Genomic DNA, 15450 nt, shown 5'->3' with positions numbered 1-15450 from the left:
CACTCTTCAGTCTCTCCTTCTCTGCCAGATTATCAGCAACAGCACGGTACCAAGTTGAAATCCAGCATTCAGGTATTGTCTCCAGATTGCCTGCCTGTTTACGTCCTTGGATTACCCCTCTTGCCTTGTCCTTGCCCTTGTCGGATTCCTCTTGCCTGGTTTTTTGAATTTCTGGATTTTGATCCATGCTTTGCTTCTGGACCCCGAGCCTCGCCTATCGTCTTAGATAAGTACCCCATCTGTCTCAGTGTTCTGACCATTGCCTGCCTTCTGACCTTGCCTCTGGATTTTGGATTTTTTTTTCGGCTCCTTTCCTTCCCCCTCCAGGACTAGACGGCTTAATTTGGGTCTCACTGGACTGTTGTCCCTTTTGTTCAATAAATCTGTCTTTGTTGAATTCCTACTCCTGTGTGTGGTTGAATTTCCGGGTTCTCAGTCAGTCATTATAGAAACTATTTAATATTGTGAATCTGTGAGTACCAAAAGTATGAACTTTTTGCTTTCAGTCTCTGGTGTGACTCCGCTGTGCAGCAAAAAGTGCTTAAATGTTTCTGGTCATCGTTAATTAGTCTTTCACAATGACTTGGAGGAAATTAGGTTCCTTTCTCTGTGCAATGTCACATGCTTCTGGGTTTACTCTGAACAACTGCTGATTTATGGTCCTCATACAATTTCTTTTACATTATGTACCATTGCATACCATCATGTATATAAAGTACAGTAAGTGTGCAATGTTCAGTCAGTTATATTCTCAGTTTGTACCTGTTTTTCAGGAGAAACAGATCATGAGTCTAATACCCCCTTCGGGAATAGTGCTTTACCATGTCTTGAGTTACCTTTTCATGAACAGATGTTGTAGCATTTTCATTTTAAAATCAAGGGTATAGTTAAAGAGTCATTGCTCCATCGAAGATGGGAAGCATCCTGCTATTGTAATGAATCAGAGTCATGATTTTGACCTAAAGGTGAATTCATCTTGCCCCAGAACTTGCATATAGGAATGAGTTTTGAGTAGACTTACTACTGGCAATACAAGGTGCTTAAAAATTCATTATGCTGCATTTTGCAACTAAAAACAGATTAGACTTTGTCAGATTTAATAAGATACAAACTGAAATGGTTTATTGTAGTAACTATTGCTACTTTTTTAATGGACAGAGCAGCCATGTGAGATTTTGAAATTCTTCCAACTTTCTGAGTCAAGTCAGCCACAGGGCGTGTTCCTATAGAACTTTACTACCAAGTTCAAGTTCCCTGTAGTAAAGTTCAACTGCAGGGAACTCGGATATTGCAATTTCCTGCATTGAATTGGAAGTACCATTATTCCTCTTAAGACATCTTTTGTGTTTGGGTTGTGTTTTTTATTTATTTATTTGTCAAACCATGTCTTGAATGTCCTCTTATGAATTGTTTCAGTGACATTTTAATTGTAAAAATGGTAAAATCAATCATTCAAATTTCATTATTCCATCAAAGAAGGCTGCTATCCTGGCCTAGAATGTCTAAACCAGGGCTACTCAATTCGGTCCTACGAGGGCCGCTATCCAGCAGGTTTTCCATGTATCCCTGCACCAACACACCTGAGTCAAATTAGGTGGCTCTAACAGCCAATCAGGTTCTACACAATGACTCATTAATTTGACTCAGGTGTGTTGGTGCAGGGATACATGGAAAACCTGCTGGATTGCGGCCCTCGTAGGACCGAATTGAGTAGCCCTGGTCTAAACCATGTTACGACCCCACAATGTTTCACAGAAAGTCTTCTTTTCTTGAAACACAAATCTTTATTTTTGTACTCAAATGTATGCAAAACATTCTCAGGACAGTCTTGTTGGGAAACAATGGCTCTCTCCTTGCAGTTCTGAAATACAAACCAGGTGGTCAGGTGTTTTTAGGGTGTTTTCCTGATAGTGGACACAAGAACATGAACGAGAACCCTTTATGTTCAGGTTTTTCTTTTTTTTTTCATTAAAACTCAATGCCCACAAATCTCACCTGCAGCTCACAGATATTAAATATAATTTGCTTAATAAATTAAGTATATTTGTGTAATTGGAAATTAAGGCTTGTGTGATGTTTTGGTCATTATGATGCAGAACATTTCTACAGGGTTCACATAACTGACAACCAGAACACTTTTGAGCCATTAAAAGTTAGTATCAGCATGCAGCCATGCAATGCAAAAAGGTGACGTTAAGGCCCATTATTCAGATTTTTAACAACATGCACACGTTCTCTTCCTCTGTTAGCCTTATGATGGATGTATAATGTCACATGGCACTGCAGTAATTGCTGATAAAGTCAGCACCATGTTGAACTGTAAAGTTTTTTTTTTTTACACAGAAACTGAGTAAACACTGTTTGCTGAGAGCAATGAAGAAATAAAAGGAGAAAAAAAGCTTGTAGAAATGAGGGAAGGGAGATTGTGTTTCAAAACTGTTGTAAAAGATGAACAGGAGGCACTGGGCTAAATTTAATGTCTCTTAAAGCTTCCAGGTCGTCAGCTTGATGAGATCCACATTGGCCACCTTAGAGACAGAAACTGAGAAAACAGTGGTGGAAAGATGGTTTTATGTCGTCTACACCAGGGCTGCTGCCAGCTATTTGGGTGCCCTAAGCACAACTACTTTGTGGTGCCCCTCCCTTTTTTTCACCTAGTCATCTTTACTCAACTAATGCATAAAATGCTATTGGATTGGATAAAATATTTAAAGTTTGAAATAACAGCCATTTATAGGGAAAATTGGCAAAATTGACAAAAAAATATCTACAATGATGCACAGTTTAAAATTCTCACAATGTAATTCAACAGCTAAAATTTAAGCCAGTCCCCTTTATTTTACAGCTGAGAAGTTAACCTCAAGCAAGCATACATCTCAGCAGCTGTAGCCTTGAGACCATTTCTTTCTAATTCATAATCTTTGTTTTTTTTTTTTTTCAAACACAGTTATCAACACGATTCAATCCCTTTAGTTACTTTTCACTCTCGCGATGTATACAAATGGTAATTATAATGAAATTATTTCTGTTTTATATAATCTATTCTACTAGTCTACAGTCATTTAGCAGATGCTTTTATCCAAAGCGACTTACATTTGAGAGTAAGAACAACACAAGCAAGAATTCAAACAAGATGGGACGTCATAATGAAGTGGTAGTCAGACTGCTGTGAGTCCATTTGGACCCAGGTGCTGTCATGTAGTTCTAGAGGCAGTGCACATATTTTTTTTTTCCTTTTTTTTAGTTTTTATTGTTTTTGTAAGTCATTTTGTTTACATACAAGATCACAATTTCATCATACAATATCAATATCAACAGCACAAGTTCACACAGCTTATTCAGGACTTGGTTGAGCCAGAGAGCAGGACAAATCTTTCTAACTAATTTTGTTAAGTAAAGAGTTAAGTGTGGAAATGCTCCTTAAACAACTGAGTCTTTAGCTTGCTTTTAAAAGTGGATAAGGACTCTGCCAATTGGATGGAGTTTGGTAGATCGTTCCACCACCAAAGGACAACAGAGGAGAAGAGTCTAGCTACTGATTTTGAGCTACGTTGTGGTGGGAGCACTAGGTGTTTTTTGCTGCCAGAGCGTGAATGTCGAGGAGTGTGTAGCTTTGGAGTTTAAGGAGTGAAGGTAGACCGGAGTTGTTTGGCTTATTGTTTTGTAAACCAGAAGCAGAGCTTTGAATTTGATGTGTGCTGCAACTGGAAGCCAGTGGAGAGCGATTAGCAGCAGAGTGACATGAGCTCTTTTGGGCTGGTTGAAGACCAGATGTGCTGCTGCGTTCTGGATCATCTGTAGAGGTTTAACTGAGCATGCAGGCAGGCCAGCCAGTAAGGAGTTGCAGTAGTCAATGCGTGAATTGACCAGAGCCTGGACCAGGAGCTGTGCTGTGTGTTCAGTCAGGTAGGGTCTGATCCTCCTGATTTTGAAGAGAGCAAATCAGCAAGATCGAGCAACCGAGGCAACATGGTCCTTAAAGGTCAGCTGGTTGTCTACCATCACACCAAGATTCCTGGTAGAAGATGTAGGTACAAGTGTGATAGTCAAGCTGAACGCTTATCTGTGGCGATAAGGAAGGATTGGCTGGAAAAACAATGAGCTCAGTCTTGGACAGATTTAGCTGAAGGTGGCGATCCTTCATCCATGCGGAGATATCAGCAACATGCTGATATTCGCATTGAGACGGTTGTGTTGTCAGGTGGAAAGAAAGGAAAAGCTGAGTGTCATCTGCATAGCAGTGGTAGGAGAAACCATGAGAGCTAATGACTGCATCGAGTGAGGAGGTGTGTTGATGGTGAGGAGAGGGAAATATTCACAATATGCACAATAACTTCCATCCATGCACCTTTAGTGCTTTATTATCCAGATTTCTGTCCTATAAATTCTCCAACCTTTCATTCTTAGCTTGACTGTTTAGCTTCACCTCTGCACCTGCAACCTCCACTATCGGGAGTTAAGGGGTTAACATCTTGTTTCCGGGTGTAGCGTCAGGTCTGTAGATGTAACTGTAAACATGTGTGGTATCCACAGAAAGTCCAGAATCTCAGCTAAGGGCTCAGCAAAACCATTTCTATCACCAACAAACAGTTAAGAAAACAATAATTAAAGACCAGGCAAACAAAGTCCAAAAAACATGTAAACACAGATGATGTCTCCTCATGAACATGAACCAACGACTCCTCTACTGAAAGCTCTCATCTCTCAGATTCCACAGCTGGAAGTTTCTCACGATGGCCAAGATTCACCGAACCAGAAGCAGAAGAAGGCCCGATTTATGCTTTATGTTTGTAAAAGTCAGAAAACAATTTGCTGTCTTACCTAAATTAAAACTGCATTTATTTAAAAACTAAATAAATAAATAAAAAAGTTTGTCATTGTCTTTTGGAAGCAGTTTCCCATCCAAAAATAACGATGTTCTGCCGTCTGCATGGGTTTAGACAGACAAAGGGAAATTTCAGTTCTTCTTTCTTAAGTACTAGACAGAAAACGTCTCTTCATGTTAATAAACCTGCTCTCTCCTGATTACATCATCACCGCTGCAGCAGGGAAGAGAGACATGGACGCCATGTTTCTGTCATCAAAGCAAAAAAACAAACAAAAACAAAACGATGCACGATTTAAAAAATTAACCACAATCAACGCGTTAACGTGCCCAGCCCTAATTTATATATGGTTTCACATTAATGTTAAAGATAGTTTTTTGTTTGTTTGGCATGTATCATGTTTTGTAGAATGATTTTGACATGTCTGGAGTTAATTAATAACATAAATAAAAAATTAAATTGAAAATTATAACAAGAGCATGACACTGACAAGCATAAATAAAAATGATTATATTCATAAATACTCTTCAAAAGTGTTAGAGTAAAGTATGACATCATTTTATGCACACAAAAAGATAATTTAATGTTAGTGGTCTTTGCTTTCTGAACAAGATTGTTTGTGAAAATCGGCCCTTTCCTGTTGAAAAGAATATGTCACTGCTTTCCTGTAATTTAGCATGTGAGCCTTCTAATGTAGATGTATGTGCTAGGAAAAGCATGGTGGGGGTGGGGGAGGTCAGATGAGTGGGTCACTTCCTTCCCTTACTTCCGTTTGGTATAGGGCAGGAAAGCAAAAGCCTGGCTTGGTCACAGAAAATAGGAAAAGAAAGTGAGAGAAAGGACTTCTTGATGGGAGGACTGCTATTACAGCAATCAGAGGTGTTTTCCAACAAAGGAAAAACAGCCTTATTTCAGTGAGCCAAAACATGCAGGCTCAATCAGAATAGGGGAAGTATAACCAGCCTTAGATGAGCCATTAGCACCACGTCGACCAGACATGTATAACTTCTTCCTCTCTACGATCAGTTGTGTCTGCATTATTTGTGCTGGTGAGTAACACATTCAAATCTGACATCTTGTCAATGTTTTTGTTATGAAGTAGAGAAATGTCTTATTCTTTCATGGTAAACCAACAACAAACAGATTAAGTTTAAACGTGTAGAACAATCTTAAATGAACAAACCCTCTAAGTCTGCATGATTAAACTTATTGGTATTAGAGTTTTCCTTCAATTAATATGGACTATTTTTCCACAAATAAGCTGTGGTAATTGCTATATGATTGTGTTGTATGAGCTCTGTTTTTAAAATGATTGTTTTATAGTTTGACTACTCCTTGTTTGCTTAATTGTGTTTCGAGATTAGGATCTCCTCTTTAGTTTCCAGATTATATGGTCTTCTGTGGGTCTAGGATTTTTTCTTGTTGAAATTTTGCTTGATGTCTACAACAGTTTTAATAAAGTCTTATTAGTTGTATAATAGTTTTATTAGTTTCACCCTCTTTCAATTCTAAGGGTTTAGTTATCAGGGCAAGTCCAATTCATCTGGGTCTTTACCAGTATTTACTGGTACTTTGCCAGTATTTATTTACAAAAGGAAAAGTGAAAATCCAGATGCAGTGTGTGGAAAAACTAAACACCCCCTTACTTCTTCTGTAAAAATTATGAGGATAAGTCTGACCAAATAAAGCAGCAGCAAGTGTAACCACCACTAAAAGCAGAAGTTATTTCATGGTTTGTTGCTCAGCAGCATTAAAGGTGCATTATGTAACAATAAAAGTTACATTTTAATATATCAGTAAAAAATGTGTTTCTCTTGGTATTCACAAAAATAATTATGTTTTTATTATCTTAGAAGAAGCAACAGATGTCAGCAAAGTTTGCACACTATACCTGTAAAGAGTGTGTCAACACGATGCTTGAAAAAAAGACATAAGCACTGATCTTACTGAAGCAATAGCTTTTTTCCCAAGTGGAAAACATAAAAAATGAAGTTGCACAGGAGTGCATGTCCCAGGAGATTCACCAAAACAACAAACTGCGCAATGCTCAGAGAAACTGAAAAAAACAAAACAAAACAAAACAAAAAAACAATAGTTTTTTAAAATGATGCTCTATGTTAAACCATAGAGTATTTTTATGTAACTGTCTGTAATGTGACCCTAATGTTACTGGGATAGTCACCATTTTACCATCTAAAAACATGTACAGTTATTTTGTGTGCTGTAATGACCAAAATAAACTTCCCTATCTAAGGTCTCTGTGCTGGAGAATGTGTGAAGTCTGTTTTGGCAAGACGTGAGACATTTTACGTGCCTGCAGGAAGCAGCTTGTCTCTGTCCTGTGTGGTCGTGCATTGTGAAGGCACCTGGAAAGAAAATTGGACATGGGAAAATACAACAAATCAATCAGAGATCACCATTGTTGAAGAGAGTGCAAGGCACCATTTGACCAGCGTGACAATCAGCGGCAATGAAACTCAACTGAAGTTTAAATTTCTGCATGTCGACCAATCGGATGAAGGCAGTTATAGATGCAAAGTTAATTGGAGTGATGGTAGCACTGGAGTGGGACATTGGATGCAAGTGAATATCACAAAAGGTATATGAAGACTGTCACACATGCTGACCAAATTTACATCATCATGTATGTCCTATCCAATGCCATTTGTGTGTGTTCTTCTTTTATCTTTCCCATCATACAGCTGTCCCCTCCCAGAGACAGTACTTGCACAGGGTTTTGGTCTATGCTGGTGCTTCCCTTTGTCTTCCTGTCATTCTGGGGTTGGCTCGCTGCCTGAGTTCACGGATCAAGCCTCAGTCACATCCAAGGATACAGGTCACATACACAGCTGTACAGAGAAACCAGCCACACATGGCTCCGAACCCTCCACAACCTCCACCTCGATGTCCGGTACCACAAAAACGAAGCATTCCCACTCAAAAAGGTGCTTCTTTTTCTTCCTTTTAATAATCAGTAATGTGGTTTTGATTACAAGATACTGTGGTGTCAGATATTAACTTTTAAGTGTATTTACTATGTTTATATTTTATAGCTTTTTCAAAATCCCAGAAGAAAACTGAGGTGGGTGGATGTTCTATTCTATCACTGGAATATGGAATTTGTGTGAACTCATAAATGTTTTATTAACCTTCTTTTTCCTCCACAATGTTATAGGTGGTGTATGCAGACATTTCCCAGGAAGCCCTGGGGCAGCGTGAAGCCCTGAGAGAATCTGGTCAGGCTACTGTCTACTCATCACTCAAATTTTCTTGACTGCAAAACAAACATAATGAACACGAGGACCTCTCCGGAGAGGATCAAATACCATATCAACTGCTTTTTTTGTGGATTTCTACGAAATCATAGATGCCTTTGGAAAATGCCTGATGTTGTCTGACTTGCAGGACCACATCTTTGACACTTGCTTAAGCTTCTGAATTAACTTGCATTTTAAGGGGAGCAAATACCAAGGAGGTAATTCTTCTATGAGTTAACTTTCCTGATGTTACCACTTATTTGTGATGAAAAACATGCCAGTCTTGAAAAAATCCAACAAACTTGCTTTTTGCCATATCAGTTTTCCTAATGTAGTTATGTGTATTAAAGTGTAGATAGTTAAAGAAGACTGTATTGTGTGAAAAACATTCAAGAAAAAACACAAATGACACAAAAAATACAACATTTTATTTTAGAATAAATTTTCAATGGCACATTACAGAACCAAATATACATATACATGTTCAGACATCTCTTAAATTAATATATTTCCTTTAATCATTTACTTCAATTAGCGTACTCTGCAGTGACATTTTGTACATGACATCAATGCAAAAAAAAAAAAAGAAAAAGAAAAAAACTCATTTAATAAATTAAGCATGTCAGAGAAAAGAGGCTGAAGGGGTTTATGAGGATACCTGCTACAAACTACACCACATCTGAACATCCTGCTTTTGTTCAGAAGATTTCTGTCCCTGCTTCCCTTACTCGAGGTAATCACTGGTCCACACCATCTGAGCATTTTGTGTAATTGTCAGCACATGCATTTTTTTATTCAGGCATATGAGAAAGGTACTACTGAAGTAGCTTATTTTAGAATAGCTTAAAAGATAAATGAAAGTTGAAACTTGGGCAAACTGAGCCTGTAAATCTTTATACTACTAAGTCAACATCAATAACAGCACAGTGAGAGTACACAGACAATCCTCCAAAGGCCCCTAGGTTTGGTTGTTTGGTCACACTGGAAACTCGTCTATGCATTTAAAGGGATTCTTTTACTAATCAGTGTTTTTTCTGTCCAGTGGCGTTGGATGAAGTACTTTTGAGCAGTTAGGCTGAGAATATACTTGTTTTTTCAGCCTTGAGCATAACTGTTTACTTCATTTGTTACTAGAGGATTCCACTAGGGGGCATGTTAGAGAACTCGATTTAGTTGTTGAATTTATAGAACGTCAACATAATGACAAACATGGTGACAATAGAGGAACTTAGTATTTGGTTAATTTTGAGATTAGGGTGATTACAGATGATATGTAAGGCCCCTAAAACAAGCAAACTGTTGTGTATTTCCAACTTTCCATCATTTTTTCATTTTTAATGCTGTCGACCCTTTTACTTTACAGCCAGTCAGATTGGTCCCTACACTGCCCTTACTGGTCACTCACATATAACAGCTTGCAAACAAATAATATTTGAGGATGTGCACAAACACAAAACTCACGAGTCAGCCATGATAATGATGTGCATGAGTAATTAAAAGCAAGGAGATTTTTGGTCTCAGTGTATTACCTGCAGTAGATAACAGCGTGCTTAGTTTGGAGAAGCGGAGAGGATTTCTGATAGAGGAACTAAGCAAAGGGGTACTCAAAGGGAAGCTGCCAAAGGTTGAATTTTTACTATCTAAAACAACTCAAACTTCAAAAATGTCACACCAGATTCTTTCTGTAATTTCACTTTTGCATCATACAGTTATTACTTTATTTTCTCAACAGTGCGTGTGTGTTCCGAGCTTTTCATCCATCTTCATGGTCTCACAGTTGTCATGTGTGTGATTAGACTGGCAGGATACAGTATAATATGCCACCAATTGCATGCAATGGCAAAGAGCAATGTGGATGTTGATTGACTGAGAAAATAGTACAAAGTTAAAAGAACTGAGTGGTGCAAAAGCAATGATGATTCCATAAACCACAGTGATAATTTAATCAGACTCTCTTTGAGTTGTTTTTAAAGTGAAAATGGCCTCTTCTATGGTCCTGCTCTGAGTAAAGTTAGTTTAGCTCTCCGTCAGGATTAATTTGTTATTCAGTGAATTGATGGTGCTCTGACTGCAGTCTACTGCACATACGATAGCAGCTGGATTTGTATTGTCATTTGTTATTTGCATGTGGAAAAAAGTTGAACGGAAGCATAAAAAACAGATAGCCTACTTTCACTGATATGCAAAAAGGTTTAAATTAAGTGGTAGCTTTATGTGGTTTTTGCATGTTTAAATGAAGACTTATAAATTTACCTAAATGTAAAATGCTTTACAAATTTCATCTCTTCTAGCAAAAGAACCACTAGATGTTTTTGCTTAGAACAAACATATGACTGACCACCATATGTCCAGATATTACTGTATGTCTCTTTGTATTTTCACCTAGTAGATGTCCACCACAGGTGTTGTTTTCCTCTGTGACTGCTGCTTCTTCTGAACTCATGCCACTAACAACATTAAGTGACATTGCAGCTCAGTTTATTCACTCCTAACCGTTCAGTGACTGATTCATATCTCTTACTAGGTTAAAACCTCATTATCCAGGTGTGTGAAATCCCCATTCATAGTTGGAAACCAGCTGGGCTCGGGATGAAGACCAGCTTGTGCTCAGCAGTGAATGGGATTAGAAACTTCCCATTACTCTCACAGTGCTTTGATCTGGAAAGAGCAGAGCTTCCCAACACAGAAAGAAAACACTCCTAGCAGCAGAGTGTCAAGAATCTGAAGTTTTCCGTTCCAGATACAGCTGAACACGTGTCCACTTTTACCCTGAACCTCGAGTTTCCGATCATGAATGGGATTTAACCCACCCAGTTTTTTTTTAAAAATGGTCAACTGAATCTCAAGTATTACTGCTCATTAGTACTTCACATTATACCACAAAATAAATCATAAAATTTATTTGAAGTCTTTGCTGATTAATCCCAGTTTGTGCTGTACTGGGCTAATAATGCCGAATAATTGAAAATTAAAGAGGAGAGATGGCCCTTTGTGCTTGTGAGTAACTGGCTTTGCAATTTTTGACTTTGAAAAGACTAATAAGGCAGAAAGCTAAACATTTGGAAAAAAAAATCATTTGCATTCAAGTGTTTTAGTAAAAGGAGGTTCAAAGGTTCACTGCAACCTGAAGCATCTTTTTTCAAGTCATCTTCCTCAGCTCCCCTGCTGGGAAACTAAAAAAAAAAAAACCTGAAGAGACTTTCCTTTTCAAAAGCACCACCAGACAAACACACTGTTACACTAAGATAGCAAGCTTCAATGGGAGGTTCAAGGAGGTGAAATGTTTTCACTAAGTGCAACGTCTATTTTCAGCAAATGTGGGTGTTGTTCAGCTACCCACAACTGTGCTGTAACCAGATCCCGAAAAATTCTCATCCTCTCACATAGTGAGAGGCACATAGAGACAGAACACACAGACGGAGAAAAGGGCTTTTGATAGATTGTAAGGCGCAGCTTTGGCTAAAATAAGCTAGTGGCAAAATGTGTTGGCAGCTGTCTCCAACTGTTCCCCAGTGTACTAATTTTTACTAACCAGGGCTTTGAGGTTACCCCTACAGATGCAGAAATGATGTGCTAGGAGGAGGCATGTCAACTTTATAGTGCTGTGGACACAATGCAGCAGCTAGCATGGTTACAAAAGCATCTCCAAAATCATAATTGTCCTCTAGAAAAGCAATAATTTACACAAAGAACAAGTTTGTATCCCACAGTCGAGAAAAAAAGACATCCAGTGTTGACACCTTCAAGGCTTTGCCATTGTGTCTATTGGACATTAAGTTCTGTGCATGTTTTTAATTTGTCTTTGTCTCTGCCTTGTTTTTTTTTAGGTAAAAGAGAAACTTTTACCAAATGTACCATTCAAAGACAAGGGTAAAAAGGAACATCCTGTTGTCTGTAATTATTTCCACTGAGTACTAAACAGTCGACTAACAGTTCAGCCATAAACTTGTGTCTCTAAGAAAGAGGATGTTTAAGAAAAAGCAGAGGCGGAGTCTAGCTCGGCCTACACAGTATTACAGCCACGCAGGGAACAATCAACAATTATGATGCAGCAAGTTTTTAGTCATTTCAGCAGCTAAGTCAGTTGAAAAGAAAGTGAAGATGTCGGTTGCTTCCCCTCATGTTACACTCACAGTATTTGTCAGTAGGTTTATAGTATGTGTGGGGGGGTCTCTGGTGTATAGCTGGTTGCCGGATTATCCTTTGCTCGTGGTTATAGAAAGTAGCTGTGTTTTTGTTGTTGTGATTTTTTTTAAGTTTCCTTCGTTCGTCTCGCCTCTTCATTGTGCAAGTCAGTTTTTTTTCCAGTTCCACATAACTACTCAGACTGTAAGAGAGAAGAGAAAACAGTTAGAGGAGAGTACTAGAGGAGTACTGACACACAGATAATAATGTCTTTAAGAAAGGTCGAGGATCAAAAACAGACCAAGGAGTTTTCTGTCAACACTCTATGCTGCAATAGTTCGGTTCAACTTTAAAAATGAGAGACAAATTTAAAACTTACAGTTGTGGATGAGTGGCTCATTTTGTCAAAACGAAACTTCAAGTTTGACCTGGGTGATGTCTTACTTTTCCCATCTGCACAATACAGAGGAAGGAACCAGAAATGGAGAGGGTGCCCATTAGGAAACCAACTGCCATCCCTGGGATGCCGTTCAACTAACAGAGAGCTCTGCACGCTCCGCAGATTGTTTGTTACCTGTTGGACTGCGGCACATGATGATGGGTGTACCAGATCCCTGGCTGTCAATGCTGAGAGCAGGGCTGAAGGCAGAGGAAGAAGCTACAGATGGATGACCGGCCTGGAGGGTGGAAAGGGCAGGGAAAAGTGAAGTTAATATGAAGAAGTACAAGAGGGGAGAAAGTGAAAGGCTCACTAAAACGGATGTGCTACAGTCCTTTAAAAAAAAAAAAAAAAAACTCATTGTAGTTATTTAAATGATTGTCAGTGTAAATATTTAAAAAATGCTGGGAATTTTTTTTAAATGAAACTATAACCAAATGCCGATTAGTTAAATAAGCATGAGAACTTGAGAAGACTAGACACATTACTTTAACAGTTCACAGGAAAACAATATGCATAGTTCATGCAATGCTGAAATCTTCCTTTAAAGTTTACTCATTAGACATTGAAAACAAGCAGATGTCACGGAAATATACCAGCATTTGAGACCAGAACCAAAACTAGACTCAGTTCAGAGCGCCTTAACTTTTATGTTGATTCTGGTTTTATCCCCTACTTTTTTTAATCATCACAGATTTAGTGGATTAAAGTTCTGTAAGACCTTTTCCATGGCTCTTCCCAGCAGTTCTTCGGGGGTGGTTTGAACAACTAATCCAGGATTAGGTACTTTTATGACTGGTTTTCAACTCTAAACCAATATGCTTTATATTTAACAACTGGCAACCAATCAGACTGCTGCTCTCTGAAACATCGCCACCAAAAAGGTCAATTTGCTATCAATGCTGATACAACAAACAGCAGTGAAGCAGCCATCTGGGCTCCCTCCATTGCAGTTGCCAAGTTTTATCTTACAGATTTGTTGTTACATTCATTCAGTTACTTTTTTGTATAACCGTTGTAGTCAAAACTGTCTCGTTTATCTGATCCCAAAATGGATCTTTAAAAGCAAAAAGGAGGGCTGATTATGACACTGTTGCTGTAAGGCTTGTGTCTTTCTTAAACTTCTTACAGTCTAAAAGCAGTTTATGATAAAAGCCACTTTTCCTGTAGTAGCAGAGGGCTCCAGATTAGACCCCTGCACACAATTATTTTCTCAGTTTGGCTAACTCCTGCTCATTCTGACTGTGTCTGCTCACTAATGCATGTCCTTACACTCAACCAATAGTTAGAACAATTTTCTGCCTTCTGTTATCTTCCATTAAATGTGTTATGTTCACAAGAGGGAAAGATTGAAAAACATGTATAGCTTTGTTTTTAAACTATAAAGTCCTGCTTTAATTTTTCCCTCAATTTCCTTTGTTGACTCTACTGGAGATGAAGCTAGCTGAGTACTGCTAGCTTTATTCAAAGTAAATTAATTTTATACTGACTGTCTCCAGTTCCTCCAGGGCTTCTGTTTCTCCTGTGGTGCTGCTGAAGCTGCTGGTGCTGGATGAAGAACGAGAGATGTTGGGCCTGCTGCTGCTGCACTCCTTCAGCTTGATGAAAGGCCTGTTGATGAAAAACGTAGAGAAACAAACACAAAAAGAGGCAGAAATTTACATTAGCTTTTGACTACATATTTATGCTTACTCTCCAAACAACATTATTTAAATTAACCTTTCTTATGACAAAATGTCATAAATCCCAGCTCACCTCTCTTTATTGGGGCAGATCTCAGGTGAGCTGGGATTGGATGATGTCTCTGATCTGACTTCCTGGGAAAGTGGACAGATCTCTGCTGGCTTTTGGTCGCTGCAGAAAAGAGACATTAAAATAAAAACATCATTTAAGTTGCAGAAGCATGTAGCGTAACAAGCAATAATTAGGTACCATTTTAGAAAAAGTGAGATTTAAAAACAGCCTGCACTGACCTGCGCGTGTGTTTGTCTGATGGGGTTTCTGTGCTGGAGTGGAGGCGAGGGAAGAGACCTGAGCGCCTTTTCACAGGGCTCTTCAGAGGAGACTTGGCTGACAGACCGGGAGGCTGAAGATAACAGTTATGCTTTTTTTTTACAGGAATTTAAAGCCTTGCTATAAATAAGTTGCACACTAAAAAAGTAATTTTCATTCATTGAAAATTCATGACTAAGTTAACAAGAATCAATATTACAGTTTTCCTAAATAAAGTCAAAAACTCATCTTTATTAGTTTCTTCTGAACTCCATGGAAACTGCAAAAAAGGTTGCTAAACTCTGGTAGAAACGGCAGTGTCTGAGTATGACTCACAATGAAGCTATTAAGCAAAGTATTAATTCAGTTGTTTGCTGATTCAAGGGCAACTCCTCCTCAATGTTTTACTCACAGTAAAGGTGCTCTTTGTGCATTCACTGGTGCTCTGAGGAAGTCCTCCACCACTGAGGCTGGCTGGGACTCCACCTCCAACCCCAGGGCTCCGGTGACGGTGAGACCCCACCACGGTCTCCATAGAGTGGCTCCTCACACGCATGGCTCTCTGAAGTAGGAAGACAGGGCAAACAATGAGTGGAACAGAGAGGAGAGCAAATAGAGGGCTGCAAAGGGTGAAAGCTCTAAAAAGCAAATAAAATAGAATAAATAATAAATAAATTAAATAAAATAAAAAATAAATAAAGATTAGTTTTTTATAAGATTAAAAAAAAAGTTTTAAGGTGTTTTTTCATAAATTAATTAGAAGATGTTACTGCACAAAGCGACCCCCAGAGGGCGCAGTTCTCCTGGAAAC

At 38.6% G+C, this 15450-nt stretch overlaps 2 protein-coding genes across 10 annotated transcripts in view; one reads left to right on the top strand and one right to left on the bottom strand.

Annotated features, from left to right (window-relative positions):
- The first annotated feature begins 5612 nt into the window (after nucleotides 1–5612).
- si:dkey-52l18.4 (uncharacterized protein LOC560708 homolog) lies at nucleotides 5613–8502 on the top strand. Of its 2 annotated transcripts, none has more exons than XM_041993949.1 (5): nucleotides 5613–5875; nucleotides 7147–7425; nucleotides 7529–7771; nucleotides 7880–7908; nucleotides 8002–8502. In XM_041993949.1, exons 1-5 carry the CDS (start codon nucleotides 5824–5826, stop codon nucleotides 8098–8100), a joined length of 702 nt encoding a protein of 233 aa, XP_041849883.1. In that variant the 5' UTR covers nucleotides 5613–5823; the 3' UTR covers nucleotides 8101–8502. The 2 variants fall into 2 exon arrangements, with proteins under 2 accessions (XP_041849883.1, XP_041849882.1); XM_041993948.1 differs by having other exon boundaries at nucleotides 7081–7425.
- The window catches only part of rap1gap2a (RAP1 GTPase activating protein 2a), a 105631-nt gene continuing 98670 nt past the window's right edge, over nucleotides 8490–15450 (bottom strand). For all 8 annotated transcript variants that reach the window (XM_041993928.1, XM_041993927.1, XM_041993924.1 and 5 more), the window contains 7 exons: nucleotides 15052–15201; nucleotides 14621–14733; nucleotides 14403–14501; nucleotides 14138–14258; nucleotides 12783–12885; nucleotides 12588–12661; nucleotides 8490–12410 (listed from right to left, as the gene is read on the bottom strand). In XM_041993928.1, coding sequence (XP_041849862.1) covers nucleotides 12402–12410; nucleotides 12588–12661; nucleotides 12783–12885; nucleotides 14138–14258; nucleotides 14403–14501; nucleotides 14621–14733; nucleotides 15052–15201 — 669 coding nt within the window. In that variant the 3' untranslated portion in view covers nucleotides 8490–12401. The remainder of the gene's footprint in view (nucleotides 12411–12587; nucleotides 12662–12782; nucleotides 12886–14137; nucleotides 14259–14402; nucleotides 14502–14620; nucleotides 14734–15051; nucleotides 15202–15450) is intronic.

This window comes from Melanotaenia boesemani, chromosome 9 (assembly GCF_017639745.1).
Source record: "Melanotaenia boesemani isolate fMelBoe1 chromosome 9, fMelBoe1.pri, whole genome shotgun sequence".
In the NCBI taxonomy this organism is placed as follows: Eukaryota; Metazoa; Chordata; class Actinopteri; order Atheriniformes; family Melanotaeniidae; genus Melanotaenia; species Melanotaenia boesemani.
The sequence above is the reverse complement of the archived record's forward strand: the minus strand, read 5'-3'. Positions and strand labels throughout refer to the sequence as shown.

Coding starts and splice junctions, on each gene's coding strand:
- si:dkey-52l18.4 (XM_041993948.1), top strand. CDS start 5,824: ATGTATAACTTCTTCCTCTCTACGATCAGTTGTGTCTGCATTATTTGT. Junction 7,426..7,528: donor GCAAGTGAATATCACAAAAG/GTATATGAAGAC, acceptor CCCATCATACAG/CTGTCCCCTCCCAGAGACAG. Junction 7,909..8,001: donor AATCCCAGAAGAAAACTGAG/GTGGGTGGATGT, acceptor ACAATGTTATAG/GTGGTGTATGCAGACATTTC.